Source organism: Ricinus communis, chromosome 2 (assembly GCF_019578655.1).
Source record: "Ricinus communis isolate WT05 ecotype wild-type chromosome 2, ASM1957865v1, whole genome shotgun sequence".
Classification (NCBI taxonomy): Eukaryota; Viridiplantae; Streptophyta; class Magnoliopsida; order Malpighiales; family Euphorbiaceae; genus Ricinus; species Ricinus communis.
The window spans coordinates 4,336,593-4,360,137 of record NC_063257.1 but is presented as its reverse complement, the minus strand read 5'-3'; the positions used below and the strand labels follow the sequence as shown (position 1 = coordinate 4,360,137).

Sequence of the window (23,545 nt, the reverse complement as noted above, 5' to 3'; positions counted from 1 at the left end):
TGGATAAGGAGATGATGATACCATGTCTCCAGTTTTTATTACTTTGTTTTCTTCTTCATTTTTTTAATCTTTCTTTTTCCAAAGATCTAATTGACTGTGAGTAGAAATTTATATGATTCATGAATTTTTTTTTTCATTTCTATTATTTTTACTTGCATATTATCGATAATTTGATTTTAAGGAGTTATTTCATGGATTTCAGTGTGCGAATCAAAACATTTTGGGGTTTAAGATTCAGTAATCTTTTGGGTCTAACTTTTGTACACAAAATAGGAAACAACTTTTTCTTTGAATAATTGTTCAGCGGATAAAGGGTACAATACCCCCATTAAATTTGTAGTTGATGGTTAAGTCTGGATAATTTCAACTATATTAATAAATAATCTCATAATTTTTATTTAAGGGTCAAATAGATTTAAATCTTTAAAAAATTATCAATATATCTATCATACTCATTATTTAAATTAAGTTTAATATTCAAAATAAAATTTAAATTTAAATTTTTAATTTTATATATTAAAATTTTTATATTTTATTAAAAAATTAAAATTAATAATTATTATTTCTATTTTACTATGATCATCGAGTTTATTGAATTATTTTTAATACCGTTACTATCAATTTCATTAATTTTAATTAAAATCTGATTTTATTTAGCCTAAAATATTTTATTAATATAATCGAAATTAAATTTATTTAACTTGACCTACAAATTGAGGCGATATTTGATCTTTCGTCCCTGGTTCAGCTCATATATACGTTTTTTATTTTTTGGTAAATTACAAGAAAACTGTATCTGTCTGGGCTGCCACTTGTAAGTGAGTCCCGGCCCATGGCCCAACCCATTTAAGTTTGCCCCGAACAAAGCACAAATGTAGGACAAAATGACTAATATGCCCAGACACACGCACAAATCTGCTAAACCCTAGAGAGCAAAGGAAGTGAGGAAGAAGGAGAAGTGGAGAAAGAACAACTGTATTACCTAATTGACCCAACGGTCTCTTGAATGGCGGTTCCCGCGTCTTCGTTACTTACACCAAATACAAGATTTCAGGTGCGCTTTTGCGTTATGGCACTGATTAACTTCAATTTCAGTTACTCTCAAATGACTCTCACTTTTCTTGTTAGCTCAGAATAATCTTTTTAATGAAGTGCTGCTTTTGTGTACAAAACGTGAATCAAAGATCAGGGCGTAGACTTAGCTACCGAACTGCATAATAAAAGTCTGTAAATTTTGAAGATTAGCCTTTCCTTTATAAGGGTGTTGCGCGTTTTGTTGAAGAACTTGCCCTTTTAAGTTGGTACCTTGCTATGTGTTCTTGTATGTATAGTGAAGATTGTGAGCATTTGTTTTGTAATTGCAAGTGTTCCCTGTAAATCTCTGTCACCATTTAGCCACACGGAGAATCTTTCTAGAGTCTGTTGTATATCATTTTAAGTTCTTATCTTGAAGCTTAAATCAAAAGGCAGCATCTCCTCAAAAAAAAAAAAAAAAAAAAAAAAGCCTTTTGTGGATGACATATACTTGCCCTTTATGCAGATTAAACTACTCAGAAACCAAACTTTTCAACTCCGCGGATGGACAGTCTTACATAAGCATCCCCGGCAGCTTCCTTTATGTTTCATGAAACTAACAAAAGCCCAGTTTGGCGAACCAAATAAAGTCAGATTGCAACTGAGTAGTGCCAAGGAAAAGTTGTGGGAGGCCACCCCGAACCCTGTGAAAAAGTTTCCTTGGAGAGAGGCAGGGGATATGCTGCTAAAGCGATTATTGTTTATCGGACAGAAGGTTTTGAAATGGTCCCTTGCAGTAATTTTCGTTTTAAGTTGTATATCAGATATCATCTTTTCCATCTCTAGAAACCAGGAGTTGATGATTCCTATTGGTCTCCTAGTTGGCTGCTTGATGACTGACTTCTTAAAAGAGACACTGCAGGAATTGTTCCAAGCCTCAGAGGTAAATGCTCTTGTCGTGCATTTGGTTTATGTTCCCAGTTTCTAATTAACAATATTTGAAGACTTGTGCTGGTTTACTGATGGAATTTGTTTTCTTGTTGAACAGGATAAGGAATTGAATTTCCCCCTTGTGATTATTTGTTGTTTCTTCGTTTTTGTCAAGGTCATGTCTGCATATTTTATATCACGGCCACAAATGCTTCTTTCGCATGTTGCCAATGGTGGGTTGCTGCAAGCTGTGTGGCTGTGGAGATACTTACTGAAAGAAAATGGTGAACACAACATTGAGAATTCTTCGCCAACCAAAGATGCTAGGTCTACGTTAGTTGCTGAGAAATGAACTCCGGAATCCATTATTACTGTAATTAACATCGATAAATCATGGCCTTGAGAAAGTTTGGGTCCTAAGTTCTTTAAAGTGCATGGATATGGGGTACCTTCTTACTAAAGATGTTTGATTCACTTAGGTCGAATACAAACCCTGGCACATAAACACTTATATATGTTTGAGCATCTCAATCAAAAGAAAATGCCCGCCCTATGGGCTTGTTTTTCATCTCATTTATCCCACTGTGACTGGATATTACAGTGAACACATTTCAGAGAAAAGGGTAAAGCATACAGACGAAGACACTAGGAAATCACACAACGAATGTTAAAAGCCTAATCCGTGAGACCCTCTTTACCCCTTTTTCCTTCCCATTTTATGGATGACACTTTGTCTGTGATCAAAGCTGCAGACGGAGGTGCTCTGGTGCTGATTACACATCCAGTCATCTATACGGAAAATCAAAACAATACCTAGTGCTCGATAATTGGCATTCTCTTATTGAAAAGCTTGAAGAGTTGAGTTCACAAACTATTAGCTTAAAATACAAATCAAAATTGCTACTCTCCTCTGACGTGTGAATTTTACCGTGTATCAATTACACAACGCTTAATCGTCCCCCATCCTCCAGAAATCCAAAAGGAAATCCTATACCTATTTACGTATCACTATATTTTCCTATCATGTATCGCGTCCCAGTGCTACCTTTCAGGACGACACTTCAGGTACCTTTCAGCATGACGCTGGTGTAATACATATACTAAATTTCGTGTAATTAATATACAGAATGCATGAACTAAATTTCACAGTAGGCTATTCTTTTTCAAAATTGACAACAGCCCATGTTTCACTTACTTCACTTATTTCCTTTCCTGAAAAGTAAAACGTATAGAACCAATTACTTCTTTGATCCTAAAAAAAGTAAATCTCCTGAGTTAATTGAAAACTCAAATCAAACCTGACTTAACATCATCTGGGTCTTTGCCACATTTATGTTGAGGGGTTTGTGCAGATCCACAGAATTCATGAGCAGTTATTGGGAACTGACAATATGCTGAATGTAGTTGTTGATAGATCTGGTCCATTCTCCCAGATTGTTCGTCGTCTCTATCCATCTCTATAAGAATCTAATCAACTCGAGAAAAATAAAAATCATAACAACATACAAGTAGACACAAAGCATGTACTATGGAGAAAAGAACACAGAAAAATCCAGTTCCAAGGCTACCTTTATAGGATCCTTGTCGAAAATTGGGGAAAATCGCAGCCTGCAATACTCGTTAAAAAGAAGAGTGCCAATAACCAGCGGAAAGGTGAAACCTGAAGCAACAGGTGATTCTTTAATCCCAAAGACCCCAAGAGCTATAATTTGTGTCAAAACCAATGAAAAGATTGTCGTGTTATGAACAATAGGCCAAAAATGCCCTCCACCTTCATATTTTGGTATATATACATTGAGAATCTGCAAGAAATGAAAACCAGATTAATTGAATATGGTATCAGAGAATAGGCATAGAATGTTTTAGGAATCCACTCTCTTCTTTTGTGTGCAGTTCTATCACTGTGCTATAGCACATCTAAAAATTATTAATCATGAATATATTCCTACATGTCCCCTAAGGTATCCATACCCAAATTGTTCAATTTACAGCAACTACATAAATGAAATTGACAATCATATGGCAATTTCTATAAATAAAATTATTGTCACAGAAAGTTTCAAAATAAAGCAGGAAGTCTCAATTCTAAAGATCCAAATCAAATGTTATGAGTTGAAGAATAAATTGCATAAACAAGTTCATTTGCAGGCCAAACAACTAATTCTTGAAGCAGACTTTGCTTGCTCAGAGGAACATCATTTGAATTTAATTTCAATTCAGCAATGGACACAATTTAAATGGGAACAGAAAGCAGAGATAGGAGATCATAACCTGGTTACGGTATACAAGATAAGCTAATGAAAAATAAACCAGCAAAAAGGGCAATATTAAGGGCGCCATGATTGAACAGGTGAACCCAATAAGACCAAACAGTAGGACTCTTGGGACTTCCGTATGGTATGGGAAGGTCATGAGGTCATCAGATGAATCTTTGTCGTTTCTGAGAATGAATTTTTTGATCATGTTGCAGCTAAGAGGGAAAAGTTGCATCACCTCACAGGCCAGACCTGCCCAACCTGACGTTAAAACATAAGTCATGAAGAAGCTAGCCTGTGAATACGAAAAAGAGAATATTAATGAAAATGCAAATTGATCATAATGTTTTGTGGTGGCATTTCTACATAAAGTGAATCTATGTTAACTAAACCTATATAATTAAGCAATAGAGTGATATCAATAATATATGCACTATTCAATAGTTACGAATTGACAATCCTAATCTTTTCCAATCTATCTCCGACTTCTTCTTCAATAAGTACAATTATATATGTAAAGACAGTGCGCCATTCATATATGTAACTGTATTTATATAAGGAATCAGTATATAATAATAAGTGATATGACCCACATTCCACTCGATATGACAATCCAAATTACTATAAGAACATTTTCAGGGCTTCAATTGTTGTCCTACGTACGGTATAAATTTAAAATTCTATCAAGTAGTTACTGAAGATTTACAATCTCAAAATTAAAATCAAAATTAAAATATTAGTCACACACAAGAAAGAAAAAAGCAGAAAACTAAGAGAATTAAACAGAAACCATATGTGAGAATCTCAATACAGTAGTACAAGTTATAGGAACATATGCATCAAAATAACATAATCAGAATCACAATAACATCACCTGAGTAGGTATTGCTTTGGCAAGTTCCATAGGTATGTCTCTTACGCTAGAGAAGACATTCAACTGACTAATAACGGAACCTGAGAGAACATTAACAAAGAAAACATTCCATATCGTGAAGTACAAGATTTTCAGGCCTGCACTTTTTTTCCTTCCACTACGAGAAACAGGCCCCTCAACTGATGAAAAGAGCATCATCACTGGTGGAACAGTATACAAAAACAACATGAGGATGACACTTGGCAAGTATCCTGTTACCACGTGGTTCATGAAGTCCCTGCACAGAAATATAAATAAGTTTGCAAGCAATCGTGTACATCTTAGCCTATGTCAACTACTTGTAGTTTATAATTTAGCTATGAGTTTTAAAAGCCATTTGTTTTTTACATGTGAAACTTATTCTTTATCCATTAAAAGAATCAATTAATAAGTCATATCAAAAGTACACCAAAAATTTTAACAGATACATAAGGCACCATTCATCATAACAACAGAGTACTCACTTTTTTAGAAGTCCTCTCAGAAATGGGAAGGTTCTTGATAGCTTATCTAGTTGAGTCAAACCTTGCACAAATGTCACAGGAATAAGAAACAAAAACATGAAGACTATTGCAGCCAGCAGTGTAGCTATCTTACGAAGCCAAAGCTGTTTATATGGTATAGAGAGGTTTGACCATAAAACATCATGTGGCTCAGGGGCCAATTCTGTCACCCATAACATGGGATTTGGTGATTGAAGCATCTGTGTGGCAACCACAGCAGAATATCGAGTCTTGAAAAAAACAAAAGCAGCAGCGCACTCCTGTATTAAACCAAATATAATTTGAGCTTTAATGCAACACTTTTCATCCAAAATTATCAAAATTTAAAAACAAAAATTGGCTTTTCAAACTTCTATACCCAAATAAATTAGAAAATGCAACAACCATAAACAAATAAGAAAATAAGATTAAGCGATGCATAACAATGCAAGTATCTTTGGAGTAAAATTTCCAATGCATACCAGTTAATCAGTTAAATTAACTAGCTAATCCACCCAGTCCATGAAGAACTTGGCTTGCTTTAGTTGAATTAGTTCTATAATTCTTATATAATCCTACCTCTAGTAACCAATTGTGATTTTAGGAATCACAGGCACTAGAAAAAAAAAAATCAAAGCATGATAATTAAATTGCATAAAAGATCAACAAAGTTAAATAAAGTTTAGATATTTACATGTTACTTCTGATCAGTACATTTGTGAATCAGTTATATGTCCCAGTTCAGAATTGGTTCTTAATCTAAGTTCTACATGTATATTTACATAAAAGTGCTCTCAACAGATAATGAAAAGGTGCCATTCAACTAAATTACAAACTACTAGATTGCCATGCAATAGTTTACACTTAAGTTCAAAGCTAGTAAGGGCTAGAACGAATTGAACATAAAGATTTTAGAGCAAATTAGAAAATGTCATGGGATGTGGAAGGAATACCACTTAAATGATGCAAAACCAGCATGAGTACCAGCAGTAAAGCAAAATGTACCGGATCAGATCAATGAAAAACCAAACAAAAAAAGGGATATATTTAGGGATCATGAATATCCACTATATCATTTTAAAATTTGACTGCTCAAGATTCTTACATTCTCTGGCGTAGCTACATTTAAATCAGCAATGCTGATGCTATCCTTTACACTCTCTGCTTCACTTGCAAGGATCTTAAAGGAAGTAGTACTTTTTCCACAAAGACAACATGGCCTTAGACTCGGACGATCAATAGGAACAGGGATAATCATGCTGCACATCTTCTCTGCATCCACCTGCAAAAAAGAAAAAAAAAAAAAAAAGCATTTTCCAAATAGTATCATGCACCATATGATACAAACAAACAATGCATGAGGATTGACAATGCAAAGGTAAATTACGTAACAAGGAGAGCAATGAAGAAGAAGAAAAAGTTGTTTAATTTGCAATCATCAGCACTACCTTATAATACATGAGGAAAAAGATCAGATATCAAGCATGTAGACATAAAGTAAATGTGATATACTAAGTACATGAGTAAGAACCCATAGATTTGTGGAATCAGTTACTATTCTTGAATTAACATAGAAGAGAAAAATAATGGATGTATGTTGACCCACGAGCTACAAAATTAAATGCAAAGCAAAAGTAAGAAAATAATTGGAAAGTCTTTCAAACATCTAAAACACATATGCAACTTTAAGAGTTTCCTGACAAACTTCGAAGCATATGCTAATATTAATTCAGATCATTTGAAAATTTTAAGATGGCAAAATATTCACAGAAGTTTGTCACTGTATCTTCTTTTCTTATGAAAGTACAGATAAAAAATTTGCTACTGACCAAATATGTCAGGGATGTCAAAAATTCCAAAAGTTGACTAAAACATAACTTAAGCTATATATGTTCAAAGCGTTAAAATGAAAGTAAATTACATTGATAAAGAAATCATGAGTCAGCTGCGCACCATCAATTTCTGAATAAGGCCACGTTTATACACCATCTGGTGTGACAAGTAGCTTGATGCATAATAATTTGCAAAGAACTTTTTGACTGTCTCACTGTATGATTCCCCGGGAGACCATGGAACTGAACGAACAAGAATTGTAAAATGACTTGCATTCAAAGAAGATTTAGTTATATGTGCCAGCCTCATTTCAGTAATGCTTTTATACTCCTACAGAAATGCCAAAGGTCAAAACAATCACAAGATATTTATACATGGCTGCATACGGGCAGAAACAAGTGCATCCACTAACAACTGGAAAAGAAGAGAAGAAGCAGAACATGGTTTACACCCTTACAAAGTAAAGGAGAACACAGGCCGCGCAGGATATAATATACAAAGCAAGACAATGGGCCCAAAGCCTGAAAAGGATAAAAGAAAAGAAAGTGACGAATTAGTAATCACATCTTGTTGACTTGTTGTGTACAATGTAAGTCACAAAAAATTACTGGATTGGCATCACACACAAATTGATCAGAATTAACATCAGTTGGCAAAATAGCCAAATAGAAATCAGAAGTTTCTAGAATCATAAAAAAAAGCCTCTATTTAAATCTCTACACCTGGTTCGTTTTTCTAGAATCATAATGGTTCCTCTTACTTTTCTAAGTCGTAAACTATTAGAAAATAAAAATAAAAGGAAAGAAGCAAACACAGATAAGAAAAAATGGAAGTTACCCATAGATCATCATAGGCTGCATAAGCAGAAGTTAAATAAACGCTCAAGTGCACACAACAGGTTCATTTATCAGGCATTATAAAGATATATTAGTACATAACAGGATAATTAACAAAATAAAGATCATACCATCTGGAACCTTCTTTGACATTCCCTATTGTAAAAACATCAAGTGATTCAGATGGTATCCATTTGTGCTGCATCTCTTTGCCATAATAATTCATCGGAAGTACTAGAAGAAGGCAAATCACCGCAGCAATTGAAAACACACGGATACTGGAAACGGCAAAACCATCCATAATTAGACATGGCAAATGGTTATGAGAAGCAAGATTGTTCCATCATATTTATCTTAGCATATTAAATCAATGATAACATCAAGAAATCTAATACCTGAAAATGAGCATGCGTTGAAAAGCCAATGCATCAAGACCACCAATAGCTAAAATTTCTTCTTCAGTTGTTTCCCAAGCTTTAACAATCCAACTAGGAGAAGGCACAAATCTCTCGATAGAGAAAAAATCAGTGTTTCTTATGCGAACCGAAGCAAGCCTCCGCCCGAAATAGACAACCCTGTTGCTTGGTTGTTTTCTTAATATTGAATAGAGAGATAAAAGCACTATACATAGACCTATATTGATCCCAGCTGAAGTTAAAAGTGCAGCAATGTCCATCTGTCAGACACTGTATCTGCAAAATCAGCCATTCATTACAAATTCTCATTTTTCCAAACTTCATCATTAAAAAAAATAAATTTAAATAATCCTCCACTGTATTTAATAATGCCCGGAGAGGGAGAAAAAAAAAAAAAAAGATTACCACATTAAGTTTATATATAGGGCATTGAATTCTAGCGACTCTGACCATTCCAAACGTGAAAACGGACTAAAAAGAGTTCAGAATTGAATTGAATTCTTGCTTTTTTTTTTCTTAAAGACTTTCCAAACACTATAAAATGGACTTAACGAAAATACAAGTACAAAGAGAAAAAAACATCTACTTTTAAACTGCAAATCCAAAAGCAATTCAATTCCTACCAAATATAACTCAATTAACTACCTACTATCCAATTTAAGAAATTTTGCACTTTGAAACAACAACAAAAAGATCATAAACCAAAAAAGAAAATCTAAACAGAACCAAAAAAAAAAAAAAAGATTAAGAAACGGTACCTATCAAAAACAATTGAACAAAGCAGAAACCGAAGGCTGGAAGGGAAATGAGAAGAAAAACAATAATTGAAATCGTGCAAAGAGTTTATATGCCATTGACACGCGTTTTCTTTAACTTTACATTAAGAACCAGAAAATGATATTTAAAAAAATCAATCAATCAACTGAAGAAAGGAAAAGAGAGATAGAATTGAATGCTATATAAACCCTAGAAATAGGAAAATTAAATTAAAAATAAAAAAGAAATTCAGGGAAACTTAGATTAGAAAGGAAAAGAAAATGGCGAAGTTGGTTACTACACGCATAAATTAAAAGATTAATGGGTGCGGAGAATATATAAATTTTGTCAATAAAAAAGCAAAATCGAACGAGAATGAGAATGCCACGTTGTCGAATTTATGGAGATTAGTGAGAAAGTGATGAATGCACCACGTGGCGGACAAGCAGGGGACAGGTCAAGTTGTAAAACGCTGGATCAAACCAAACTGACTTAGATACAGTGAAGTGACTGTTATTTTTTGGCGGTTTAAGTTTGTAGTATGTGTTACGATGTGCTGCGGTGTGTGTTAAGTTGAGTGGAGTAGAAATCAGAAGGGCGATGTGGAAAATTCAAATCAGGGATGGATTAGTTGGGCCCCAAGTCCAACGTATGGGCCAAGTGTGTTAGATTGGGAGAACTTTGTGGATACTGGGTCATGCAATTGCTTCCTTTGTGACTTCATATTTCTTGCCCAAATGTATTCTATGAACTAAATCTTGTTAAATTTCTGATTTAACATACGACTAAAATTTGTTTAATTGATCTAGCATATGACTAGCTATGATAAATTCATATTAGATAAAATTATTACATATCTTATTAAGAATAAAAGAGAAATTATTTTTGAAAAATGATTTATAGATTTTTGGGAGATTATAAATAACTTAAGGAAACAATTTATTATTCAAAAACCTATGTTATATTATTGTCCCATTATTATAAAAAGAAAAAGAAATTAGACATTTATCCATAAGGTGAAAATACAAAATTCTAAAATGTCAAGAAACATTATATACATTAAATTCAAAAGGTCTTTAACTACAAGATACCACTTTATAATTTTTTTTTTAAAACCTTTTCAAAAAAAAAAAAGAAAGGAGCAAAAGTGAATAATTTCTACAATTTGATAGTATATTGCAGCAATAAGTATTTTTATTTTACCACTACATTAAGACATCGCATACAAAAATTTACATAATTACATGATTGTATTGGGCATGAAGAAGTTAGATTTACATGGTAATGATTTAATATCAATTTGTATAAATATACTATAGTAAACTTTTGATGTCCAGTAGATTAGCTGGGTACGTACTGGGAGAACTTTAAAGGAACACAAGAACATGCTTCGAGAAATGATATATATATATTTAGATTTAATTTAGAACGTATTGGTCAAGACTCTTACGAATAGTAAAGTATTTTCTTAAAAATTTTACACAACTACATATTTAAAGCTTAGTTAAACTAACAAAGATTCTTCCCATTCCATTTATATGTTGTTAGGTGTAATTTGGACCATTTTGGTGATATGCGGAGTAGGACAATAAATGATAGATCCATTGTGAACTAATACATTGAATTCTTATCCACTGGCTTGCCTTATAAGGGAAACAAAGAAGATAGAAAAAATGAATTGAAAGGAAAGAGATACCAAATTGAGACAACTAAAGCTATAGCATATGATAGAGATACCAAAAAGGTGGAAGTTCGTCTATATTATGTGTCTGTGCATGTGTGCTATATTTTCTTAAATACATGATAGATATTGTTTTGTTATTATTATTTTTAATCACCTCAAATTGAATAAGAAAAAAAAAATATTTTCGATGTACAATGTTGTTTACTTATTAATCATTACTTGGCAAGCATCGATTATAGATGTAGTGAAAAAACATCTTAATTAGTATTTAGCAATTTCATTTTTTTTTGCCAGTCAAAAATATAAGATTAACAATATTAATTCATAAAGTACTATTTGAAAATGTATTAAATTAAAGTTAAAATTAGAAAATTAGCTCTATTAGTATGAAAGAAAACCAATCTTTTAGCTTATATTTAAAAATGAAAAGTCTATTAAACTTGTCTATATGAGACGAATTTTTATAATAAACAGTTTAATATATACATATAAAGAACCCCTTAAGGTACTTTAATATATTTTTCTTATTCCTAGCAATGAAATTAAACATAGAACCGTTGGTTTTCTTTTCTTATATCTTCGACCTGATTGCAAAAATTATAAGATCTTCTTTTTATCAAATCATTTACTTAAGAAAGAAAAATGGACTCAATTATTAATGTACGTTTCATATTCATGATGACAACTGTTGTTACTTATTAGGAATAAGACCAAACAAACACTAACCAAGCAAGCATACATTAAAAACAATAAAAAAAAAAAGTGCGAACATTAAAAACAATAAGAATAAGTTTTCTTTCAGAGAATGTGAAGTTTCATGATGGTGCCCAGTCCTAAGTCACCATCTTACGTAAAGAAGATCAAAATTTTGGCATTTTGTAGATATATTAACTGCCAGCTAACTAACCCTAAAACTGTATTAATTATTGTACATAAAAATGCTACACATTTTGAACCTATCTAGAAGATTGATGCTTTTCCGCACAACCTTCAACGCAATGGTACCAGATCATGTGATGATAACTTTGAAACCCACTTATTGATATGTACTCGTTGATCAGATATCATTTGATGATAATTAGTCTTTCTTTGCCGATTGGAAGAGGTGGTAGTGATGGCGATGATTGATTCTACAAAACTTTTGATGCGTTCCATTGCAACAGTTAATGTTTCTTCAGACATATTTGCAAAGCACATTCTAAACCATCCTGGCTCAGAGCAATGGCAAGAAGACCCAGGAGAAATATTCAGTCCAACTTGGCCTAAAATCTTTTTCCATATCTCCTTTTCTGCTTCAAAAGTTTGAGTTTTTAACAGACGTCTCATATCCACCCAGCAAAACAAAGCAGCATTGCTTTTCAAGCACTTGATTCCTGCATTTTCAAGCCCGGCAATCAGTTTCTCCTTTCTCTTTCTGAGTCTTTTCTGATTCTCCTCAATGTATGTGCTAGTAAATTTCTTGTCGGCGAGCATGTTTGAAAGTAAATACTGAGTCTGAGATGAAACCAACCCAAAACTTGACATTCTGGTAGCGGCAGCAACTACTGTTTCATTGTTTGAGTAAATCATACCAACCCGAAAACCGGGCAGCCCTAAATCCTTCGATAGACTGTAAACAATGTGAACTCGGTTCCATATATCGGTGTTCTCTAGCTGTCTGTCCATTAGAGCTTCTGTTATGCCTATAAAATTAGGGTAGTCAAAGACAGTGCCCGAATATATCTCATCACTTACTAAATGAACTTGTTTTGCCATGGCAAAAGTAATGAGATGGTTAAGCTCATTGCGGGTCATGCTTGTGCCTAAAGGGTTTGAAGGATTAGTGATTAGTATCCCCTTTGGTTTCAATCCAAGTCTTAGGGCTTGTTGGTAGGCTTTTTCTAATGCAGGCATGGTAATTTTAAAGCCATTTGAACTCGAGCAATGTATTGGAACAATTTCAACTCCAGTTCGCCACTTAAGATCTCTGTCAAACCTGCCATAAATTTTTAAAAGTTAAGCACAAAGTCTAATTAATGCTCAGTGATTTGCTCTGCCAATAAGTTAAATTTAGTATAAGAAGGAATTATATACTGAAGAAAGTTAATTACGTACCCAGGATAGTAGGGAGTCGGAAGAAGGAATGCATCGCCGCGTTCGGCGAGGCAAAACATTAGAGTCTCGTTAGCAGAAGTTGAACCAGCAGTGAGCACAAGCTTTTCTGGATCAAACTTTACTTTGTTTCCTCTTATTTCAGCCATGAACTCCGCTAATGCCTAAATAAGTAAAGTTCATATCAAGATTAGGTTTCTGCATAATTTAAACAAACTCAAAGTACAAAGAAGTCTTATTATAAATTCATTCAAGGAATAGCTCAATATATAACAAGGGCAGAAATCTCTTCATTTAATTTCTTTTTTTTTTTTTTGGTAGAGCATTTAATTTCTTTTAAAGAGCACGAAAATAACTATGTGCATCATGAGGTTTAAATGTTTCTTTTAAAATTATATATTTATATATATATATATATATACATGAAGAACAGCCATCTTGTAGGGTAATATGTGATTCTTTTTATAAAACTTACTTTCTTAAACGCAGGTAAGCCATGATAGTCTTGAAAGAGAGCGAGTTCTCTGAAAATAGATTCTCCATTCCTCTTCAAATCCATTATGCCTTGATTTTGCTCCAGCCAAGATTCAATAAGGTCAAATGAAAGCTGCAAAAAGAAAAAAGGCAGTTGCATGCTGTAACTATTAAAAGACTGAACCTACGGTTGGAAAAAAACAAGGGAGAGGAAGGAGAGAGTTCTGTCCGAACTCCTGTCGTAGCAAAATCTCACACGTGACATAAATACACCACTCTAAAATATAAAAGCCGTAAACAAAAGAAGAAAGATGTGGAAAATGTTAAAACTCTAATCATTATATATTAATAAAGGAAAGTACTGTGTTAGCACAGAGCCGCTCAATTTAGTAAATACTGGCGATGCTTGTTTACTAACGGAGTTTCCATATGAATATGAAGAGCCCGAATTTTTGAGGGGGGAAAACAAAACCACCACATTAAACTTATGCTGATAGCTTAATGACACATACTGTCTCTCTCTCTATATATATTTATATATCCAGAAATGAATGAATGGAGGAATGTGATGGTAACATTACATACCTGATTCTCAGCAAGACCCATCTGAATAATTCCATTTGGATTACCAAGTTGGTGATATGGGTTCTTCTCGTACTCTTGCCACCCTGAGAAGTAGGAAGAGTCTTGACCATGGGAATGACGACCCGCTTTAGTAGACAACATGTTGATCATGTATATCTAGAATATACTAGGTACCTAGAACTAATACTCTAAGAGAGAATATTTGAAAGAACAAAGAATCTAGCTAAGAGAGACACTCTCACGTATTTACAGAGAGAGAGAAGGGTGGTATAGCTAAGCTAGCTTGGGAAGGGAGTGAAGCATATGGAGTAGGATATATATAGGAGAAGCAGAGGGAGTGGCCCAGAGGCGTCAAAGTTTCCCGACAATACGCATTCAATGAATGGATGGTGCTGATTCCTTTTGACCACCGAGAGACTGTTTTTGTTAGAGCTGCATCCCTTAAAATATATTTCAAATTTTCTTGTTTCTGTTCCCATTCATCTAAATCCCAAAACATGTATCCCTATACACTAAATCTTATATTTTTATCAATAAAGTTTATAAAGTAAATTTATATAACAAAGTAATTATTTAATATTAGAATATAAATATTTAATATGTTAATAATAAAACTTTTTATAAGTGGCATTACATATACATCCATTTTCTTTCTTGTCATAGATTGACTCTATTAATTTTTTTAGTAAATATGCGTTTATTATATTACCTTTAATGATTCTGTCAAAAAAAATAGGTTAAGTTAATAGATAAATTTAAAATTAAGACCACGTATAAGTCTTACATGTAATAAAACGTTTACTTTTTAATTTAAGCTGTATTTAATAATTGTTATATGTTTTATTTTCTAATCTTTTTTCCACGTCTAACACTTTGCCAAATTTTTTATTATATTCTTATAAACTCACACAAAAAAGGTAAATCCAAACCCTTATTTTCAATTCCCATTCCGTCCCTCGAGGTCTATCCTCTTTTTTCTTCTCTCCAATTCTCTAAGTGAATATATGGTTAATAACACTACAACAAATAGTATCTAATATTCTAAAATCATGTAAATAACTTATTACTTAATGTTTTTAAACATTATTATCTAATATATTAATATCATACTAAAAATAAAATTAATATATTTCTTAAGATTAAAATTACTATTTAATTATAAAAATAACTTATTAGTTAATATTTTGATTATACAATAAATATGTATATTTATATGTAAGATAAATTTAAATATCAAAAAGATTTAAATAAACATTTTTAATGTGATTTTTAATTATATCTACTGTATTAATAGAAGCTTAAGTTATTATTAAAAAATCTGGAAGGTATTTAAAAGTATTTTAAATTATTACTACTTTGTAAGTTTTTAACTTTTTTTTATTAATTTATTTCACATTATTATTTACAATTAAAATAATAATAATAATTTTTCTAATAAGAAGTAATAGGAGGCATTAAATGCATAGGCACACTAGTGTGCGTGTATATATATATATATATATATATACATATATATATTAATGATGATGTAAACAATAAGTGCTAAATATATTTTGATATTTATTTTTGTCAGTGATAGCATATATTAGTTTATCACATTATGATGAAAACAATTTAGTTCAAATATTTGATTAAAGTTGTTCCGATTAAGGTGGGGTAAGTACGCCACAACTATATAACACGTGATTAATTACAACCAAAATTGTGTATTCCAAATATTTTGATTAAGGTGTGAAGCACTACAGCCGTATAAATCAATAATAATTCTTATTTTGAAAATACATCGAAATCCTTTTAACACGTGATTGGTTGCTTAAAGTTTACTGTGACATTATATATTGGGCGTTAAAAGAAAGAAAAATACAAATAGATTTAAATATATAGAATTAGAATTGCGGATATACTCAAAGTGGAGAGAATTACCGACAGTATTGCTATCATTTCTTGTTTGAAAGTGAAGCATCCCCATGCTAAATGCGCCCAATAAGATTTTCGGCCACATTGACCTCAAAACCAGTGATTTGACTTAAAATAACATAGTTTTGCTATTATTGAATTTAGGGATAGATTGGAAATAAACATCTCTAACTAAACCAATAAAACTACTTATGACAAAAACAGCCACAAACGGTAAACAAATAAATGCGGAATTAATCTCCGTTTGTCTAAACTTTCCCAACTTGAATGAACCCCTGAGGATGCAAACAAATAGGGTGTTCTTAATGCAATTAGAACACACACAATACCACTGCTATGCACCAAGATATTGAGCTAAAACAGTAAGCACACAACAACACAAAGACACCGAAATTTTAGCGTGGAAGACCCATAAACTAGGGAAAAACCACGGGACCATTTTGGCCGCTTAAATTCACTATCATTATCAAAGGAGCAATACAAAGTCTTCTCTAGATAATACTAGAGGCATACAAAATCATCATATCCTTGGAAGTAAGCACATCAAGGTGTATGGAATCAAAATAGAGCCAAGATAAGAAATATATCACTAGAAAATTAGCTACTGTCCAGACCAACGAAACCCGACCTCCAGACCTCAAAACCCGATCTCCACCGTCCAAAATATTGGCCCAGATGCTGTGTAGCTGCTGTCCAAAAATCACGACGATCCAACGGTTCAATCTACGGGAAACGGAACTTTTCTGCTGCTGTGTATTCTCTTCTCTTCTCCTTTCTCTTTTCTCTTTCTCTGTTATGTGTTTGTTATATACTTCTCCTCTCTTTTCTGTCCTTATATTTTAGATAGTGGCAGACCCATTTTTTTAATAATATGCTCCCAAAATAGAAAGTCTAAATAAGACTTTAATAGGCTCAATAGTTGGGCTTTCCTCATGGGTCAAAAACAAAGAAAAAAAAAACCCAACAAATCTCCCCCCTTTTTTTTTTTGACTTATGAGGAAGAGTTCGCCATACCGGCGATGGAGCAACATACCTTCAACTTTTTCCTTGCTAGAACCTTTGTCAACATATCGGCACCATTATCATCAGTATGAACTTTATCAAGTTCAAATAGTTTGTCTTCAAGTGCATCTCTAATCCAATGATACCTCACATCAATATGCTTGGTTCGTTTATGAAACATAGAATTTTTAGCAAGGTGAATAGTACTTTGATTATCACAAAGAACCACGTAGCGCTGTTGCACAAAGCCAATCTCTTGCATAAATCTTTTGAGCCATAATAGCTCCTTACACGCTTCTGTTGCAGCCACATACTCAGCCTCGGTGGTGGATAAAACCACACACTTTTGCAGTCTCGATTGCCATGACACAGCTCCCCCTGCAAAAGTCATCAAATATCTAGAAGTGGATTTTATGTTGTCCTTCTTTCCTGCCATATCAGAATCAGTATAACCAACAAGTATCGGCTTTCCATTTCCAAATGTTATACCCAATTTGGAAGTACCACGTAGATATCTGAGAATCCACTTCACTGCTTCCCAATGCTTCTTACACCGGATTTGACAGGAAAACGACTAACAACACCTCACCGCATGGGCAATATCAGTCGTGTGCACACCATAGCATACATCAAGCTCCCTACGAGGCATAAGGGACTCTATCCATCTCTTCAATCTTTTTCTCAGAAGATGGACAATCTTTATCTGTCAACCTGAAGTTAGTAGTAAGAGGAGAACTAACCTCTTTAGCTTTATCCATGTTGAATCTGCGAAGCACCTTCTCGATGTATTGCTCCTGTGACATGTGTAGCTTCTTCAAAGCTCTATCTCGAGTGATCCGAATGCCAAGAATATGTTTTGCTGGCCCCAAGTCTTTCATAGCAAAAGACTTGCTCAATTGTATCTTCAGCTGAGTAATTCTTTCTGCATTCTTGCCAACAATTAACATGTCATCAACATATAACAATAAAATGATGAAATCATCATCACCAAACCTCTGGAAGAAAACACAATGGTCTAAAGTAGTCTTTCGGTAATTTTGCTCCCCCATAACTGACTCAAACTTCTTGTACCTTTGTCTTGGTGCTTGCTTCAACCCATAAAGACTCTTTTCAAGTCTACACACATAGCCTTCTTTTCCCTTAACTTTGAAAACCTTCAGGTTGCTCCATGTAGATTTCTTTATCCAAGTCACCATGAAGAAAAGCTGTTTTGACATCTATCCTGTTCAACCTCAAGATCAAGGCCGGCCGCCAAACCAAGAACAACACGAATAGATCCCATCTTCACGACCGGGAGAGAAAATCTCATCAAAATCAATACCCTTTCTCCTGACTGAACCCTTTGACCACCAATCTAGCCTTGTACCTAGGTTGTGCGGTGTGCTCTTGATCTTCACTTTGTAGACCCACTTGTTCTTCAAAGCTCTCTTGCCTTTAGGCAACTTCACCAACTCAAAAGTATTATTCTCATGTAAGGAATTCATCTCATCTTGCATGGCTTCAACCCACTCCCTTTTGTGCTCATCTTCCATGGCCTCTGCATAACATTCGTGCTCTCCCCCATCGTTGAGTAAGACATACTCATTAGGCCGAAAAACGAGTGGAAGGATGACGATCTCTTGTAGACCGCCTAAGTGGGACAAATGGTGGCACGTCTGGTACCGGTATCTCTGAATGAAATTCTCCATCCACCTCTGGCTGTTCTGGAGCATCAATATCATCAGTATCATGTTGTTCATCATTCTGAACATCATCGTCAAGAGATGGTTCTACATGCTGAGGAGGCACTGGATCCAAATCAGTAACATCATCATTATGTTGAGGAACTGTCTCTTTCTTCTCAACATCTTTCAGGGTCTGATCTTCAACAAACACAATATCTCGGCTTCGAATAAGTTTCTTGTGGACAGGATCATATAATCTGTAACCAAACTCATCTTGGCCATAACCCAAGAAAACACATGGTTTTGACTTCACATCAAGCTTTGATCTTTCATCTTTAGGAATGTGCACAAAAGCTTTGCATCCAAAGACCCTTAAATGACCGTAAGAAACATCTTTGCCACTCCAAACCCTGTCAGGTACATCAAAAGACAAAGGAACATAAGGAGTTAGATTAATAACATGTACCGCTGTATTCAAAGCTTCTCCCCAGAATGAACTTGGCAGCCCTGCATGTGACAACAAACATCTGACACGCTCCATCAAAGTCCTGTTCATCCGCTCTGCTAATCTGTTCAACTGTGGTGTCCTGGGAGGACTCTTTTGATGTCGAATACCATGATCTCTACAATAAGCATCAAATGGGCCAATGTATTCACCTCCATTATCTGTCCGAATACACTTAAGCTTCTTTCCAGTCTGTCTCTCAACCGAGGCATGAAACTGCTTAAACACTTCAAATACTTGATCTTTAGATTTCAAGGTATAAACCCATACCTTTCTGGAGTGATCATCAATGAATGTGACAAAGTAGGAGCAACCACCAAGTGTCCTAGTCTTCATAGGACCACAAACATCAGAGTATACCAGATCAAGTATACTCTCCTTCCTGGAAGGAGGATGGCTCTTAAAGGAAACCCTGTTCTGTTTACCTGCCAAACAATGAGAACACTTCTTTAGATGAATATCATGCACACCCGGTAACACATTTCTCTTCAACAAAAGAGACATCCCCTTTTCACTCATGTGACCAAGTCTCTTATGCCATAAATCAGTCATGTCAGTATTCACCACAGCATTGACCCTATCCTTGAAGATCTTTGGATGTGTCATGTACAACTTTGAGCATCTTTTACCTCTAGCCACGATCAAAGAACCACGAGTGAGTTTCCATATTCTATTACCAAAGTTGTTGCTGTAACCATCATCATCAAGTAGGCCCGCGGAGATCAAATTAAGTCTCATATCTGGAACATGTTTTACATTATGTAAAACCAACTCTATCCCAGTGTCAAACTTCAAACAAATATCTCTGATGCCTGCAATCTTTGATAGTCCATTATTACCCATCCTAACATTACCAAAGTTACCTGGAGTATAAGATGAATAAAAATCCCTCTGTGATGTTACATGACATGTAGCACCACTATCAACAACCCAGCTCGAATCAACATGTGCAATGTTGATCATATCAAGATCAGAACAAATAAGGAACTCATCGGTAGTAGTGTTAACTTCAGCATTGCCATTACCACCCTCATCTTTCTTATGGTTCTTTTGATTGCTATAATCGCTCTTATTCTTCTCCTTTTTCAATTGCCTGCAGAACCGTATTGTGTGCCCTTTTCTACCACAATGATAGCACTCAAAATCAGCAAACTTTCCTTTGGATTTACTTCGATGCTTCCCTTTGTTACATGGACCTCTACTCTGACTTCTCCCCCTGCTTTATGTAACTAAGACATCAGAATGTGAAGAAGAACCTTGTGACTTTCTTCTCATCTCTTTATTTAAAACACTGCCTTTAGCTAATTCCATGGTGATAATACCATCTGCTGCAGAGTTGGACAATGATGTTCTAAAAGTTTCCCATGAGTCCCAGGTAAAGTGCCCGGGGAGCCACAAGCCTTGTATCTCATCTTCAAACTTGATACCCATTCCTGCAAGTTGATTTATGATTCCCTGAAAAGAATTCAAATGATCGCGATGTGGAGTTCCATCATGGTATTTCAAGCTCATCATTTGTTTTATTAAGAATAATTTATTGTTTCCGGTCTTTCTAGCATACAACTGTTCAAGCTTGTTCCACAAAGTGCGAGCATGAGTCTCTCCACTGATATGGTTCAAAACATTATCATCAACCCATTGACGAATATACCCACAAACCTGTTTATGCAAAATATTCCACTCTGCATCTGTTTTACTCTCAGGTTTATCAGTATTAAACACAGGCAAATAATAATCCTTCACATAAAGTAGGTCTTCCATCTTGCCTTTCCAAATATGATAATTAGAACCATTCAAATTGATCATCCTACTTGTGTTAGCTTCCATCATTCAAACAAGTTTAACCCAATACAGAAGAACCAGGCTCTGATACCAATTTGATGGGAAAAACAACCACAAACGGTAAATAAATAAATGCGGAATTAATCTCCGTTTGTCTAAACTTTCCCAACTTGAATGAACCCCTGAGGATGCAAACAAATAGGGTGTTCTTAATGCAATTAGAACACACACAATACCACTGCTATGCACCAAGATATTGAGCTAAAACAGTAAGCACACAACAACACAAAGACACCGAAATTTTAGCGTGGAAAACCCATAAACTAGGGAAAAACCACGGGACCATTTTGGCCGCTTAAATCCACTATCATCATCAAAGGAGCAATACAAAGTCTTCTCTAGATAATACTAGAGGCATACAAAATCATCATATCCTTGGAAGTAAGCACATCAAGGTGTATGGAATCAAAATAGAGCCAAGATAAGAAATATATCACCAGAAAATTAGCTACTGTCCAGACCAACGAAACCCGACCTCCGGACCTCAAAACCCGATCTCCACCGTCCAAAATATTGGCCCAGATGCTGTGTAGCTGCTGTCCAAAAATCACGACGATCCAACGGTTCAATTTACGGAAAACGGAACTTTTCTGCTGCTGTGTATTCTCTTCTCTTCTCCTCTCTCTTTTCTCTTTCTCTGTTATGTGTTTGTTATATACTTCTCCTCTCTTTTCTGTCCTTATATTTTAGATAGTGGCAGACCCGTTTTTTTAATAATATGCTCCCAAAATAGAAAGTCTAAATAAGAATTTAATGGGCTCAATAGTTGGGCTTTCCTCATGGGTCAAAAACAAAGAAAAAAAAAACTCAACAACTACTTCACTCTTAACTAAATTAAATAATTTAGTCGATTTGATAAAAGTAAAAAATAAAATAAATTATAAAAAAAAATTTAACAAATATAAAAGTAAAATTATATTATCAATAACAATCAACCTTATACAAAAATACTATATAATTACAAATTTCAGGTCGTGTATTTATAATTCTATAGCATAATAATAATAAAAATTAAAATTAAAATAATTAGTAGAAATCAAAGAAATAAATGAAAATTCTCTAAAATATCGAAATTCAATAGATATCTTTAATTTCTAAAAACAATTACAGCTATACTTTACATATTATTAAAGTAAATCATATGCTTAAGTAAAGTGCAAAGCATTCATCCATCTAAAATAGCTTACTCCAAATTAGGGTTAATATTTAATTTTGAGAAGTTTGTAAGTAAAAAAAGAATTAAATTAGATAAAATTTTATGAAAAATGGAATGTAAATATACGTAGAGATCTTTGGCGTTGCATGTGCAGAACTAAGAAACTATTATAATATGATACTTTTTTAAAAACTATTATAATATAATAGATATCTAAAGAGAACATAATTTTATTATATAATTGCTTGGATTTGGATTTTTATTTATTTAATTAAAATCAAAATAAAAAATTTAGTTTATAAAAAATTTTAAAACCATAATTAATAGTAAAACAATCTAAACTATAATTTTTAATTTGGATTGAATTAGATTAATTCAGTTTGCTCGTTTGAAATAATTTTTGTGCAGTACTAGTTGAATATATAACATGTAGATAGAATATTTATAAATTTGTAGACAATAAAAATGTGTTACGTATTCTAATTATTATATAAAAATTTATTATTCTTTTTTAACTGTTTGCTGCAATAATTTAAAGATTGAGGTTTATTATTAAGAAGGAAAGAGAAATCCTGAGTTGAATTAGCATTAAATAATAATCTATTTATTATGAAAGATAAAATCCCGTAAAAGAGAAAAACAGAAGAAAATTAAGTTCAAAGAAGTCGATTTCCTGACAATGCCGGTGAGTTCAACCATCATTCTGTTTTTAGAAGCTAAATCGAGTTTGAAGTCATAAATTTCAGCTCTTAGTCTTAAAAAGAAATTAAGAAATAAACAAAGTCATAAATGTCAATACTTCTATTTATTGCAATTTGGACGTCCATTTATAATTATCTGGTTTTCTCAGAAACTTTTCTTTTAACTAGAATAATCAGATATAGGATTAGTTAGCTAGAGGAAGTTAATTTATAATTTCAAAATAATTAAAATTTACAACTCTAATTACTCAATGCTCAAGATAATGCTTATGAATTGAATCGCAGAAACTTGTGCGCAATTGATATTAGATGGATTGGAGTTTGTGCACAGCTCAAAGACATCCAAATATGTAGCTGCATCTTAGATGTAGAAGATGAAGATATGAAGGAGGAAATAAATATTTTTGTTACTTAAATCACTAAAGCCACTCTATGTTTGCATTTTCATACATCAGTCATTTTTTGATAACTCGTCGCTTTTTCTTATAG

The 23,545-nt window shown here is 33.6% G+C and overlaps 3 protein-coding genes across 14 annotated transcripts; 1 reads left to right on the top strand and 2 right to left on the bottom strand.

Annotated features, from left to right (window-relative positions):
- Positions 1–877: 877 nt before the first annotated feature.
- LOC8265238 lies at positions 878–2,512 on the top strand. The gene is made up of 3 exons (XM_002509990.4): positions 878–1,054; positions 1,541–1,957; positions 2,063–2,512. Exons 1-3 carry the CDS (start codon positions 1,007–1,009, stop codon positions 2,294–2,296), a joined length of 699 nt encoding a protein of 232 aa, XP_002510036.2. The 5' UTR covers positions 878–1,006; the 3' UTR covers positions 2,297–2,512.
- Positions 2,513–2,761: 249 nt separating this feature from the next.
- On the bottom strand, positions 2,762–9,869 carry LOC8265239 (CSC1-like protein RXW8). 12 transcript variants are annotated; one of them, XR_007214727.1, is made up of 13 exons: positions 9,085–9,423; positions 8,659–8,955; positions 8,395–8,541; positions 7,885–7,948; positions 7,548–7,757; positions 6,700–6,876; positions 5,577–5,875; positions 5,074–5,350; positions 4,216–4,494; positions 3,716–3,746; positions 3,513–3,604; positions 3,243–3,401; positions 2,762–3,156 (listed from the first exon to the last, which is right to left on the bottom strand). XR_007214727.1 is itself a non-coding variant. In XM_048370771.1 (13 exons), exons 2-13 carry the CDS (start codon positions 8,937–8,939, stop codon positions 3,098–3,100), a joined length of 1,863 nt encoding a protein of 620 aa, XP_048226728.1. In that variant the 5' UTR covers positions 8,940–8,955; positions 9,085–9,420; the 3' UTR covers positions 2,762–3,097. The 12 variants fall into 12 exon arrangements, 9 of the variants coding, with proteins under 9 accessions (XP_048226728.1, XP_048226726.1, XP_048226725.1 ...); XM_048370771.1 differs by having other exon boundaries at positions 3,243–3,411; positions 4,438–4,494; positions 9,085–9,420; XM_048370769.1 differs by having other exon boundaries at positions 3,243–3,411; positions 9,085–9,419.
- Positions 9,870–11,655: 1,786 nt separating this feature from the next.
- LOC8265240 (1-aminocyclopropane-1-carboxylate synthase 9) lies at positions 11,656–14,503 on the bottom strand. The gene is made up of 4 exons (XM_015717380.3): positions 14,270–14,503; positions 13,686–13,817; positions 13,214–13,374; positions 11,656–13,094 (listed from the first exon to the last, which is right to left on the bottom strand). Exons 1-4 carry the CDS (start codon positions 14,417–14,419, stop codon positions 12,110–12,112), a joined length of 1,428 nt encoding a protein of 475 aa, XP_015572866.3. The 5' UTR covers positions 14,420–14,503; the 3' UTR covers positions 11,656–12,109.
- Positions 14,504–23,545: the final 9,042 nt, after the last annotated feature.